General features: G+C 36.6%; 1 protein-coding gene across 1 annotated transcript in view; it reads left to right on the plus strand.

Annotated features, from left to right (window-relative positions):
* Pard3b (par-3 family cell polarity regulator beta) overlaps positions 1 to 15310 on the plus strand; it is a 948779-nt gene that overhangs the window by 335119 nt on the left and 598350 nt on the right. The window contains 1 exon segment of the mRNA XM_051190339.1: positions 12394 to 12565. Coding sequence (XP_051046296.1) covers positions 12394 to 12565 — 172 coding nt within the window.

A 15310-nucleotide genomic window follows, 5' to 3' on the forward strand; every position in this document is an offset into this window, starting at 1 on the left:
CAGCAGCCATGAGCAGTTTCATCTCATCCAGATTGAAAAGACTTGGATGAGATTTAGGGACACAAGGTCAATAGTCAGGCATGTTCAGAATTCTTAGTAATTCAAGGCACTGGAATCAGTTCACATAGGATAGCTGCAGCAATAAGGGCTAATGTTATCTAGGCTGTTGAAGAAGGAAAGCTAAATGTCATTAAATACCCACCTCAGGAGACTCAAATAACTAATAAAAACAGATATTTGACCAACTGGAAGATTTTTTTTGAATGAATTTTGTGGCCACCTTTGATTTTTGGAGATTATACTGATTATATAAAATTTTAATTTAACAAATTCACAGAAAATAGTGGCACATATTTGAATTATGTCATCATCAAAATACAGAATTCTGTCCATGTATGTCTTCTTTGTAATGCCATTATACATCAGTATTTGTTTAGAATATGAATGTATGATCTAAAAGCCAAAGACCCATCAATCAATCCATTTCCCACCTGCTCTCACTTCAGAAATGATCAAAGTAGTAAATTAAATGAAACCAACATTGTTTTAGTGCTTGGCCATCATAAAATATTACTGGTTCCAGGTGAATGCCTATTTACAAGGGACCTTTGAAGATTTAATAGGGATATTTAGTGAATGGAATACCATGCATGTAATGAAAACATTTACATCATAAACAAAATTAAAAGCAAAGTAGCATAGAAGCATAAATTCACAAATATAAAAAGAAATTTAATAAACATTTTATATGCATGTTAATAAGAAAAGTAAAAAAGGAATATAGGGTATAAAGAGATATTCCACTGCAAAAAAATTAAAAATAGATCATAGTTATTTTTAATATCCTTAGTAATCAAATAATTTAACTTTAAAGAAGACATAATTTCACCTTCAAAATGAGTAATGACTGAAAAATGGTATCACACAATATCACTCAGTACTGTTATTCTGTAAAAATAGCCAGTAATTTTATGTGTCTAGGATGGGAAAATAACTAAATTATCTCTGGTATACTTGAATATGTTACAAAATGTTCAGTCACAAGTTCTGTTAGTTTTTACAGATTATAATTAGAGAAGATTACTCATAAGAAAATTCTAATTGAGAGTATCAAAAAAGATCATGACTTCTGCAGCATGAATTATGTCATTATTACATGTGTGTGTATGTGTTTGTGTGCAGCTAAAATAAATGCAGGAGAGACACCCAAGTGTCTTTGTGAAATCTGATGTTTTTATTTTCATTACAGCACTAAGATGTACCCTATACCCACAATTCAGAGGAAGTCAAGAGACTGTGGCCTCATATATTCTTGTCTCTGTATTTTTCCTTTATTTTTATTTATTTATTTATTTATTTATTTTTGCTTAGAGACTATAAAAATCACAAATTTCAAACTTCAAATTTTGCCAAAGTGGCCTTTGGGTCTGAAAATATGACCATGAGGACTAACTTTAGAAATGTATTACTGCCAGTGATCATTGGAGCCTGGCTCTAGGGGTCCAGGACTAATTTCAAAACTGTTCCTCTATTTGCCATAAATATAAACAGTGCGCTCCAGCTTTTGATTTAGAACTGAATCATAATTTCTATATCTGTACAATATATTTTAGAAGCATCCAATTTATTACTGCCTTTCTAAGACCACCATTGTGTGAGTAGAGACACAATCTACTACACAACTACTCCTGTTAGGAGTGACAAACCACCTCTAATTGAGAAAGAGACAGGGCCCTGGCCTGGTTGTCTGCAACCCCAATTAATGGGGCCTCATTCCATGTGAGTTTGATATACCCGCCATGGTAATTACATATCTTGACATTTAGATGTTCCCAAAGTCAACAGCCATCCCAGCAGGGTTGGCCACATTATTACCAGTGAAAGGAATGGAGAACAATTAGAAGCTAGAGGAAAGTTTAGCTTCACTCACTCACAGGGAGTTCTGCAGCTAAAATCATCTGCAATCACAGTGTTAATTTCTTTAAATAGAGGCCTTGTCACTCATGACAAAGAAGGCCTGAGCCCAAATGGAATGTGTAAGAGAAATGCCTCCTCCTTCCCCATCCAGGCTTCTGCTGACCTTTGCTATGCCCATCAGTTACCCAGCTGTGATGAACTGTGAGAGAAGATAGGACATCACTGGACCTGAACTTGTCATGAGGCCAGTCAGCCAGTGCTTGGGTCAATTTGCTAAAATATCCATGCTAAAGAATCGGTTCCCTAACCAAACAATCTGATGACACACTGTTTCATTTTCAGGAATTGTAACCATTTTCATCTTTGGAATCTGTTCACTGCCTTGTCTGGTCTGGAGGAAACTCAGACATGGAATATAGGGCCATGTAAAGGACACAGAAGGCTGCAAAATGTGTGCACTTGTATACTTGCATGACAGGCCCAAGGATGGGTATGCCTCAGGCCAACACTGATATATTTTAACTAGAACCTTGCTTATGATGTGTAGGATAGTCATACAGCTCAAGTCTGTATGAAAAACATCTCTAGATATGTTGGAGGTTGTTGTAAGAATTCATTGTGTGTTTTTTTTTTCTTTTTAGCAAGCTAACAATTCATTGTCTTTAGAAGATTCTGGATTTCCGATCATTCTCTGTAAAGGTTTATTATCTGGGAGCTGCTAGATTGTCTTAAAAATGAAGGTTTCTTTCTTTTCCCTTTTACAAAATTGGCTGCTGTATTTGTAGCCAAGTCTCATAAATTAAAATACTTGTCAAAATAAATGAATAGTATGTTTGTTATATTCATGACTTAAAATCACATTTGATTGCTTACTCATTAATCCGAAACTTAAGCAATACACTGAGGATTGCAGTCATTAGGGGAATAAAGCAGAGAGTCTCCCAACGTCGGATGTCATGGAGAGCACTGCACAGATGTGCTTGTTTCTAAACGGGGCGTGTAGATGGACAAATTAGTTTTACAATTTCCAAAGGTTTGCTCTGAAAGAAAATCCAATACATACGTGTAATCTATCAGAAAACAGAATTGGGATCATGGTATACTAACTAGATTTTAGATGGAAAATTGTAAAATGCAATTTCTTCTTGAACCTCAAGGATGGACAGAGGCTGTTCTGCCTGCATGGCTGTGGGGGTGACCTTTCCTATTCCCAACAGGTTAGAGAGTCAGAACTGAAAGAAATGATGTCGGCATGTGAGAGAACAAAGCCAGGCAATGTTAAAACCGAGGCCTTGTTCTCCCTCTGGGATACAGAGAGTACACTGGTCGCTCCTCTGCTTGGGTATTATTTTTCTATGCACAAAGCATTATAGTAGGAGTTGGGAGTATGATGTCCCATTAAGCTTCATTCCATTCACTCACATTTAAAGGGGCATCTGTGCTTTTGTCTTAGTGTATTTCATGTATATTAAATGTCTAACTATGGAGAACAGTACCAGCCCATGAGGCACTAAGGGCTACAGTGGTAGGAGCCATGATCATCGGCAGAATAATATTTTCCCCTGTGCCTTTGGCTCTAGTCTGACCTTTTCTGCTCACATTCCAAGCTTGGTTTTCATTGTTTCTGTGTGCTAACCTGTATTCTCCCAATAGACTTTGCTTCTGACTTTAAAATTACAACTATTTATTAACTCCATTTTAGTAGTGTGGTTCATGATTTCAAGCTGGCAATCTATGTTTAGATGGAGGCAGGTAAATTAAGATCCACATGCTGTGTGACAGGTAGGAATAGAGGCATGGGCACAGAGTCATGGGAACACAGGAGGGGGAGTGTCTGTAAAAGGCTCTCCAGTGGGAAATTCTGAAGAGGCTAACATAAATTAGAAGTTGAACTATGACCACACTCAGAGTTGATGAGGGAAAGACAACAATGACAATAGTATTGTGTTTAAATGACAGAGGCTAGGAAGAAAGGCTAAAAGCCATTGAGACCTTTCTACACATTAGAGGATCAGGCCAGAAACAGTGCCCCATTTGACTGTAATGGACCGGTCCCAAAACAGAGAACTCAACATGAAATTCTACCTTCTGCTAGAGGGCTGTGTTTCACCTTGGCAAAGAACTTTCCAAGGGTATGTTTCTGGGACCGTGTTGTTTAAGTATTAGATGAGCTGGATAATATTAATTCTAGAATACTATAGAAAATAAAAACAAGACAACTGAACATACTGAGGCTGAGTGTTAGTTACATTGTAAATGTGTATGTTTATAAGATGGCTTCCCAAATACTATTTTATCTTCTAATGTTTCATATAGTTGTTTATATAGTGGCACCTTTTATTAATTTGGGTAATGTATATGTGCTTTACTTAGATATAATGAAGAAAGTGCCATGTGACTGTGTCCTTGTACTCTCTCTCTCTCTCTCTCTCTCTCTCTCTCTCTCTCTCTCTGTGTGTGTGTGTGTGTGTGTGTGTGTGTGTGTGTGTGTGCCTTTCTAACACAGCACTATATTTCCTGTCTTCATTTCTAATAATGCACACTTTCTGGAGACCTTCAAAGCCCTTGAGATTGGACAAAATTGAGGAACTATGCAGTGCTCTACTGGGTAAATGACAAGTAAAGTCACCCAGTGTATTGGGATCATCTTTGAGAGGTTTTTAGCCTTTTAAAACTGAATACTTTATCTTCAATTTTCTTGTACATCTGATATTATTAATGCATTCAGTTCTGGAGCAGAAGAAGTATTATTACTACATACTCAAATAATTGAGTTTTAAATTTTTTGACATTTGTATTATCCTAGTGATGGTCATTTTGTGCCCGGCTCTGCATCCATGCACTCTTTCCATAGCTGTGAGCTATGGATTAAGATTTCATGGTTGCCACTTGATCTCCCTTGGAGGCAGGCTTCCTCTGTGTAAACATGAGTTGTGATGCTATTTAATAAATGGTAAGCTATTTTCAGCATGGATGTTAAAGAAAACAGTGAAAACAAATTCAAGATTTACTCAAACTTGTCAACTGGTTACACACCACTTTAAAATTTTAATTCAAGTCATTCAGAGGCAGAATATGATTCCGTCTAAAGTGTCTAAGCTATACCTCAATTCTTAGCAGTCTGCTACATAATTAAAGGAGGTAAATGTATTTGGGGTTGAAATATGGATGGCTTTTCAATAAGCATATTTTTTGTTATGGGACAATTTAAGCAGAAACCTCTTTAAAACGTGATAAGGATGAGTAGAGTTCTTAGCACAGCTGAAGAAATCCTGTTGTTTTCTTTCATTTGAAGCTTAAAGCTACAAAGTGCATAAAGGCCCCCATTATGAGTTTTCAGTTTGAGGGGGAAATGGAAATAGGTTTATTTCATTTACTGAGGCAGATTGTCTGGCATTCCTGAGAATGAAGCCACTGAGTACTTTTAAGGATACTAAGTCTGATGAAGATGCTAATGGGGACCTATTCATTTTTCCTATGGGATGAAATGCTTTTTAGATGTCGAGATGCTACGGAGAAGGACCTATGTTGAAACCTTTGTTTAAAGTGGCATCAAATCTGCTCTTGCAGGCAGGCGGTTGTTGCTTAGTTCTAAGCAGAAGCCTGGATTTCAGTGAGATCCCAATTGTCCTCAGTGGCTGTTCACAAGCCATATTGTTCTTCCTCCAGTTGTAATTTCACAGTCTTGCTTAGACTTTATTGTGTGTATTAAGGTTTAGGATGAATGGTTCCAACCTTGTGTTGTCAGATTCTGTTCTCTGTCTTTTAATTTTACTGTACACTTGTTGGCAACATGGAATATGTAGAAAACAGTAAAAATGGCAATTTGTTAAGTTCAACAGTTTAACCCAAAGAACTCAAATGGAAAATAAGCCTTTCTTCACATTAGTTCATTAGTTCATTTGACATGTAATTAAAATAGAACCACGTGTTTCTTGGTGCAATTGCTAATAAAAAAATGCCTTTATAAGTACAGTTTGTTATGCTTTGTGAGCATTTGGTTGGATCCTTTCTATTCTCTACACAGGCTAAAGATAATAACATCAGTTTATAAAAATACAGGCTATAAAAGTGACAGAATGCTACAGGTTGACAAGAGAATAAACCACACAATGAATATTGAGGGACTCTGCAGTAAATGCACTTGGTGGCATTTATTCTTAAAATATTTACTTGTCAGCTTAGGATCTACAGACATTGGCAAAGCACTCCAAGTTATAGCCACACGGAAACAGCGGTACAAACCACGCAGGCCAGGTGGGGAGCAGCACTGCACCTCTAAGGGTTGTGTATTCTTGTGTGATGAAAAGGAAGAATAGAAAGAAGAACCAAAATTGCCCATTTGATGTTTTTGATCTTGGTAGTGCCTGTGTTCCTCTGTCAACTCTGTGATGAAGAGATTAAAGAGAAACAACAAAGCAAATGCAGGATATGGATAAACAAGTCAAGTGGGACTTAGTCTGCAGGCCAGGGAATGATCTCTGTGTTAGGATAGAAAATTAAATGTAACTGCCATTGTGTCTCAGGCACCATGCTAAACATTAGACATGCTGGGAATATTACCAAGGCATTTAGTATTGTCTCCTCTCCCAGAAATGAACATACCTTACTGGTTGATGCAGAATCAACATCCAATTGGTCATCATAGCCTTTTGGTTCAAATATGAAAGCAGATCTGAGCCCAAGAGAGGATAGTGCTGGAGTGAAATTGCACAGATGGCCCTTTTGAATCAGATCTGTTATAAGGGGTGTGTTATAAGTTGTATAAAGTTATTTTATTTTGTTTGAGTCTTTGTGTTTACAATTGTTCACTTTTCCATTCCCTTCATCTTTACAAAGTTCAAAATAAATAGAAGATGGAAATACTCTCCACACTAAGATCTCATTGTTTTCTTGGAGACTCTCAGATATTCATTTTAGATGTCTCCAGGAAGGGACATTGTAATTGCACAAATCAATCCCTAACCTTTACATTGACAAAAGTAGATTTACAACATAGTGACCAACATCAAGCACACTGAATCCAGGCTGTTGCAGTACATGCCTGTATTGTACCCTTGATGTCACTGCAGCCTTTGTTCTGAACACACCGTGTACTACTACACACGGCATACAAAGTGGCATACAGAACACAAGCAAAAAGCTATCTGAAGGCACCTTGTTCACATTCCAGGCATCTATGTGTTATAGATAGCAGTGCCTTTTCTATAGATACAAAATTTTCAGCTTTTCTAAAACTACAACGAAATTGACTATTTTCCTATTATCATTCAACAGCACTTAAATATCAGATCAAATTATCAGTCAACTCTGAAAAATATTGAGGACACTCTTCATTCAACAATATTAAACATTCAGCTATGGTTTAATTCTTCACATAAAAACAAGCAAGTCATATCTTGTTAGTAATCAAAATTGCTTCATCCTTATTAAAGAATAAAATAATATATATTTCAAAGAATTATATTATCTATCATCATCAGCAATGCTTGACTTGTACAACTGTTTTATATACCCATGTGCTTGCACATAAAGTTTCCCATACAGAAGGGGTTACTGCTGGTGGAAGAAGACTGGAAAGTACACAGCACTTTGACAAAGAAGACTGAGTGTATGATTTTGTGCTTTTGTAGGTCAAAGCTGCCCTCTATTTTGCAAGGATGCCGTCCTATTTCTGCCTGTGTCTCCGCTTGCCCAAATTTGTTCCCATTTGCTCTTCATCTACTTCTGGTATATACTGCTTGTATACACATGGAATGGCATCTTAGAACAAAGTTCTCAAGGAAGTACCTAGGACCAAATTGCTAATGCTGCCCACCTTACTTTCAACCCTGCACACTATTTCCTTACTATTTCCTCACTTATGTATCTATACATAAGACAAGAAATAAAAAGGTGTGCGTATATTTGTTTAACATGTTTTTAAGGCACAACAAGGTGGGTTAGTGTACAAAAGGTAAAGGATTGTGCCATGCAAACTTGCTGATCTGAATTCAGCTCACAGAACCTATGTAAAAGATGAAAGGAGAGAACTGATTCCACAAAGCTGTTTTTTGGTCTCTGCAAAAGCCACATAGCCCCCAAAAAGACAAACAACACATATGTGCACATGTGCTCCTCCCTACATTGTATATGAAATTTAAAATATCTTTAAATTTTGAATTTGAATATATCAACTAAAATTGATATATTAGATTTTAGCATATATTTTACCTTATAACTCACTCCTTTTTATTCAGCAAATACATATTTATGCTATTTTTATTGTTCCAGCTAATGGAGGGAAAACCATCCAAGTGTTCTCTTGAAGTTTTAATTCTAATGAAGTGAGCATAGATAGTCAAGAAATGAGAGTGATGGGAAAATATAAAGCACTAAGTATTTGCTAAAAAAAAAAAAAACCTCTAAGGAAGTAATAAAGGAAGGACTATAGAGAATAGTGGGAATGCTGAAATGTAGTGTGGCCAGCAAAAGCCTGGCATTTTAGTAGAGATGCTGAGACTTTGCAGTAAGGTTCTTAAGATTCAGTGAGTAACTTTCCCAGGAGATAGCATGGAAACCACTGAGATAGGTAAGAAGATACTAATCTAGCTGCAGAGAGTCCTGGGCACAAGCTAGAAAGTAACTCACACATGTGGTCACAAGTGGAACCTCAGCAGCCATAGCAAGAGTGTGGGATATCCTCCATGTGTGTAAAGAAGGTATTACAGGCACATGAACAAGAGTATAGGACAGCCATGATCTCAAAGTTTTTCAAGATTGCCATTAATGCTGAGTCCAGTCCACTGAAAGGAAGATGTCTAGGTAAAATTAGACTAGCAGGAAGGCTGCTGTGGTAACCACCTGGGAACTAGATCCAAATTGGTGACAGAAAAGGTGGTGAGATCTGGTGAGAACCTGGTGAAATTTTCAGATTTATTGAGAAATTGAACATGTATAGATGTTGGAGAGGAATAAAGATGAAGAATTACTACACAGCTTTTGGCCTGACCAATTGCCTTTAATTTTGATATGAAGAAATTTAGAAAGAAAATTGAAAGATTTTTTTTTTTGTTGTATTGTGTTGAGAGCAATGTCCAATTGATCACATAATCCTGAAGCTTGCTCAGAAAGTTTGATAAATGTAGTATTTATTTGCCTGTACTTAGCATTTTCAGAGATCAGGTAATAAAGAGGGATAAGTGGAGGAACAAGTTGAAGGGGAAACCTAGACATGAGGAGAATACACAGAGTGGTCAGAGGTATCCTAAACTCAAGGAGAGGAGTGGCATTAGCTTCAGCCACCAGGAGATGCTTTTGACAAAAAAAAAAAAAAAAAAAAAAAAAAAAAAAAAGCAGAGTCCTCAAGGTTTGCCTTACAGACAGTCAAGAAATGGCATGGTTCATGTTTTCATGAATGGGTCCAGAGAAGACTTTTTTTTTTTTTGAGGGGGTAGACAAATTAGTAACCTTTCTGTATACTGACCTTCCTTAGTGTATCTGGAAATTAAATGGCTAAATACAGAAATCTGCGAGGACAGAAGCTTAGGTTGTAATCAAGCCATGTGAACAGATCCCATGGATTTTCAGGAATTTGGAAATGTCATGGCTACACTTGGTAACATGAGAACAATGGTATCACAGAAGGTGAACAGAAGGCATTTCTGAAGATCAACTGAGTAGAGGGAAGGCATCAAATCAGATAACTCCCATATGCATTTTGCAAAGTTTGGGTTATAATAGCCTCTAAAGTACCAATGTGAAAATTTTAATGTAAGAATTTTAAATATAATTCTTTCCTTCATGTTCTCCTCACCTCTCTGTAAAGAGGTAACTCCATAGACTTTAAGAGAAGGGTACAGAAAGCCTCTCCCATGTGCTAGACACTGTGAAAGAACAGTATGGTGACTTACCTATGTAGATGGTTTCCCTGTAACTATGATACCTGATAATGTAACTGTCTTGATGAATCGAGTGACTTAGTTAACAAGGACCTCGAGAGTATACTTAAATGACTGACCAGTTTGGAAGCAAGTGTGAGTGTGTGGACATGGTGGCTCTTAAGATAGAGAGCAGTTGGGAGAAACCCTCATCAGCCAGTCCTATGGGACTGATGATATTTGGGGCCTCAGAGAGTGAGGATCTGAGTCAGTTCTTTCCAGGAGTAGACTTGGTTTTATCTATTGATCCAAATGAGGCTCTGCTGTGACAAGTCCTGTAAACCATGAGACTGGGTGACAGAGTATGTGATTAATTAAACCAAGGAGATCATTTCATGTAAGAATCATCCAGGTCCCATAATTATCTTCTTCAAAATAGCCATGAAATAAATACTCTATCTCCAAATAATGGAATTCACTTTTTTTTAATATAAGATCTCCATATATAAACTAGAGCTATTCTATAATGTATCATCTCTTTTCATAGTTTTCATTTTGAGGAAATATTTTTGTGTGTGCTAAAGTTATGAACAGAAAACAATCAATTCCATCACCTGATGCCATTTGGTTGATCACTGTGAAAAACAGAATCTCTGAACAACTATGTTCTCTCCTTAGATGTGGGTGTAATATTGTCACTGTACATGCTGTAAGGTTTTGTGGGTACAACATAGAGACAATAGTAGGGTTTTCATAGACTAAGTGTATCTAATGATTTAACTAATGAATTATTATCAATTTTAAGATTTGTATTATTTTTCTAACTGATGTTATTTTCTCACCCCAATATTTAAAGTGCATAGATGATTCTGAGAATTAAGGATGCAGGAACTAAAAAGCAAAATACCACTTCTATGCACAGTACCAATTTAATATGCCACTGCCTAGTTGATGGGTATATCAGAATGAACATTCAGAATATGTGTGAATTCACAGTAAGCAAAGTTGAAATCATAATTATCATAATTATGGCATAGAAGTAATGAAGAAAATAATTCAACCACATTTTAAAATTGATTTTATTTTCCATGTCAAGATTGAAAGTGTAAAACCTTTTATTTTAGCCAGATGATTAGAAAGATCTAGTTTTGCTGATTATTTTTTATAGTAGAATAATCTTTCATTATTAATCTATTTAAGTCTTATCTCAAGTCAGTTCACCAGTTCTAGCAATTAAAGATAGAAAATACATGTGCTCAATTTCAAGAATTAAAAATAATGCCTTGGGAGTAAGCATTTCTTTTCTGTGGTGAATGGATTGTTGGATTTTCCAATTAGAGAAGTCTCCATACTGGAAATGAGTAGTCAATTATGAAAATTATTTTTGAATAGCCCATTTACATATCCCTAATTGTGTTCATTTCTTCTGAAAGACTACATTGGAATTTACAGTGTTTTGATTGGTTACCCCTGCATTTGTGTTATTAATACTATTGCCAACAAGGCTCCCCTATGAATGGTCTTTGAGTGCCTTTATGGATATGTATGAATCATAAATAAACTCGTTTTATGAATGAAAAGTGTCCAAAGAGTTACTAGCAGTTTTCAAAATTAGTTACACTGTACTTCTTTGGATTGATAGTAACATCCATGAACTGCCTCCTGGATTCACATTTGGCCTTTTTTACCTTAGCCAATGTGGAAGATTTGAAATCCCTCTATTGGAGTGAGGCCTCCTAGCCAAAATTACAGTCACTCAGCGGGTCTGCCTTTACTGTCCTACAGTGTCATAGTATCATATGATTTCGTAGAATACATCAACTTTTTCATGAAAAATTACTGGAAAGTAACATTTCAGTTTTTTTAAATTCAAGATATGCAAATACATTAAATGAGTATATTTAGTGTCCATAGAATCCATTAATAAGAAAATATTTCATTAAAGACAAGTATAAAAATGGAATACTTGGGTCCATATGATGAACTCATGATTTTTAGCTATTAACATTCTTATGTTTGTGAGTATGTGTGGATTTAGATTGTGTCTAGAAATACATGTCATAAGAAAATGTTATACCCCTTTGTGAATAGAATGTACACGTCTATAATGTATTCTCTTTTTTCATCTTTTGACACTGAGCTCTCATTTTGCATTCTGGGAGTGGATAACTTTTAAGCATATTAGAAAAAGTTGTGAGTGAGGCTGTGTGTATACTTCAGTGGTGAAACACTTGCCTAGCATTATGAAGGTGCAAATTCAATCTTTGCAGGAGACACACACACACACACACAGATTGATAGACAAACAGACACTAGATGAGAAACATTCATGGAGAAAGTAATAGGCAGCCATTTCATTCCTTTAATTAAAGCTGGCCCAAGCTGACTATTTCAAGAATAGACAAACAAGGACAAACCCTTCATCATGTTCTGCGCCTGTGCTTGCAGGGATTATACTGTTGATGATTTAAGCATGTTGGTATAATAAGATTTAAGATTTTTTTTTTAAAGGCGACATTAGCTTTAAGACCAAGTAAAGATCACAATCAACTAGACACAGTGTCCCTATGATAAGCATGTCCTACAAAGTAATTAGTGTTGTTGGACTCGTTTGCAGCTCATTGCTGTGTTTGACGAACAAGAGCCACTCCAGAAGATTGAGAGCCCCAGTGGAAACCCTGTGGATCAGCAGAGCCCAGACGCTTTCGAGACAGAAGTGGCTGCTCAACTGGCTGCATTCAAACCAATCGGTGGGGAAATCGTAGTAACCCCTTCTGCTCTGAAGTTAGGTAGGTGGATTTTGCTCATGACACTGTCTACTTGGTTGCAAATTGAATCAACTTACTAACTTCCTTCTCTGTGAAGTTATCATATTAGTATTGTATATAAAAACAACTGGTTTGTCCTCTCAAGTTCTTTTTCTATGGCTCTCAACTGCTGCTGAAGCTCAGGGAAGGAGATACAGTTTGTTTGTTTGTTTGTTTCTTGAACTGTGACTCCTGGTTGCTTGTCCTTGAAGAATCACAGGGAGTCAAACTCTGAGTGATGAGGTTTTCCTGTATCCTAGATCCTGTATCCTGTAACCACTGTTAAAAGTTCATCCTTTGGGAAAAGCTAAGGGTTATCAAGGAATCCACACTAGAAATAAGGTTCCTTTGTCTCTTAGTCTCCTGTTTTTCTCCCTATACATAGCTTAGGCATTGGAATAAACAGTTGGGGAGTTGGTTTTGGAATTTGAAATTGTGTGCTGATTTATTCAAAAGAACAGTTTACTTGGTGGTTTTGCTCAATATTCTTTTTTCTTAATATTCATTTTGATGGTGTAGAAAGTGAAAATAAATGTTCTTCTAAAGTTTCTGTCAAGTACTACTCCTAACATATCTGTTCTTGTTGATACTTCTTAGAGTATCAGTCAGTTTAGAGTTTAGACAGTCTAATGGCATGTCATTTTTTACAATCCACTAATGTTTATTTGAGTGAGCACAGCATTATGAGATTTTTCTTGTACTGGCTAGAATTTAATTAGATTTAATTCTTAGGTGGAAGGACAGGCACAGTTTCTGCTTCTCAAAAGGTTTATCCCTGGAACCCACAAGGTAGAAGGAAAGAAACAACTCCTTTAGTTGCCCACTGACTTTCATGGTTAAACCTTGAAATGCATGTGCACACACTCTCCAAATGGAAATATGCAAATTGTAAAAATTATACATAGAAACTTCCCCCCCCATTTTAAATTCAATATTTACTATTGGTCACCATGGTGGTACATGCCTTTTAACCTTAGGACCCCAGAGTCAGAAAGGCAGGCAGATGAAAGTGAGTCTGATCTACATAGTGAGTTCCAGGACAGCCAAAGTTACATAGTGAGATGCTGTCTCAAAATAAAATAAAATAAAATAACTGTTAAATTTATTCTATATATGAGCAAACCAGATAACCCTGTCTTGTCTTGATTTTCTGAAAAGCATCTGTAGTTCCCCTTTTGAAACAAACCAAATGGGAATTAATGACCTATGGCCTTTCTAATTTCCCTGCATATTTTGGAATCAAGCTAACAAAGCAGTCTGCTAGAACATAGATGGCGAAGGGCTGGTTGGCGGCTGTTCCTCTTCTGGAGCCAGGCTTGTGGCTTCAGCAACCTTGCAGCCCCATTGCTCATTTGCATAATGGATGCCTTTTTATCCATTATGCAAATAGTATGAGAGGAAAATTAGGCAATAAGGGAAGACGAAAGGAGAAAATTGCTCTTGCTTGTTTTAATATTCTATTTATAAGCAAGTGCTGTGGGCTTCAAAAAGCTGAGACTCATGGTGTCCCTGCCTCTGGAAGTTTGTTCTCACCTTTCTCTTATGAGCTTTTTCAGGGAGTAAAGTTTGTTCTTCTGCATTTTCATGGCTTCTTTAGTTGGATCATCTGATCAAAATAGTTATTTTGACTCCAAAAAGAAACAACTCAAATTCTTTTCCTTTCAAAATAGATTTTATTTCTATTGTTAAAAGATTTATTGCTGTATTTGTGTATACGTATGTGTGTGTATACACATGCACATGTGTGTGGATTACATGGAAGACTAGAACAGAATGCTCACTTTCTTAGTGCAGTGGGTACAAGCATTTGTGAGCCACTAGACATGGATGTTAGAAACCAAACTTAGGTCCTCTGCAGTACTCTCTTAACCACTGAACCATTTCTTCACCCCCTCTTTCTTTGAGATTGATAGTGAATGTGTGTGTGTGAGAGAGAGATGGAAAGAGAAAATAATGTCTATTCAGTAGGACCACATATCAGTCACTGACATAAAGAGACTATACTGAATGACTTCAGCCCTTACTCCTTTATTGGTCCTTACTTTTTTAATGTTATCTAGTCATGTTTTAATATTCTGTTTTTCAAAAGACAAGGAGTCTGAGCAGAAAGGTTAGTAGCACATCTAAATCATATATTGATGAGGCATCAAACCAGGATGAAAACTCTTGCTGGCTCAAGAATTAGGGATCATTTCACTGCACAATTTCTGAGATACTGTTTATAGAATAAGTTATTTATAAAACTTTGATGCAGTTTACTTTGCAAATGTAAACCAAACCGCCTAGGCTCACATATCCATTCCATTTAGTAAGATATAGGAAATGATGACAGGAGCTAGCATTCATGTTGCTTGTTTCTGTAACAAAGCCACTGACTAGAGTACCAGACAGGTGGTCACAGTGAATTTATGCTTAGGAAGCAGAGGCTCTTTTCATTCAAGTCTGCACCCCAGCTATTGAGTGGTACCACTCCCTGTCAGAGTGGGTCTTCTCTCCTCCGTTAAATGAGGTGACAGAGATGAACCATCATGCATAGCTTCTTAATTGGAGCAACTTAGGCAACATGGTTGTTTTTCTAATACTTTATTTTATGTATGGAAAAACCTTGGGATTTTTTTCTGGGAAAGAAGTTAAATAAATGCAGAACAGATCCAGTTCCATGTCTTCCCATGCTGTTTCACTTTTAGTCTTTTCAAAACAGGAGGTGCTCATGTACTGCCTCAGGAT

This window comes from Phodopus roborovskii, unplaced genomic scaffold (genome assembly GCF_943737965.1).
Source record: "Phodopus roborovskii unplaced genomic scaffold, PHOROB, whole genome shotgun sequence".
Classification (NCBI taxonomy): domain Eukaryota; kingdom Metazoa; phylum Chordata; class Mammalia; order Rodentia; family Cricetidae; genus Phodopus; species Phodopus roborovskii.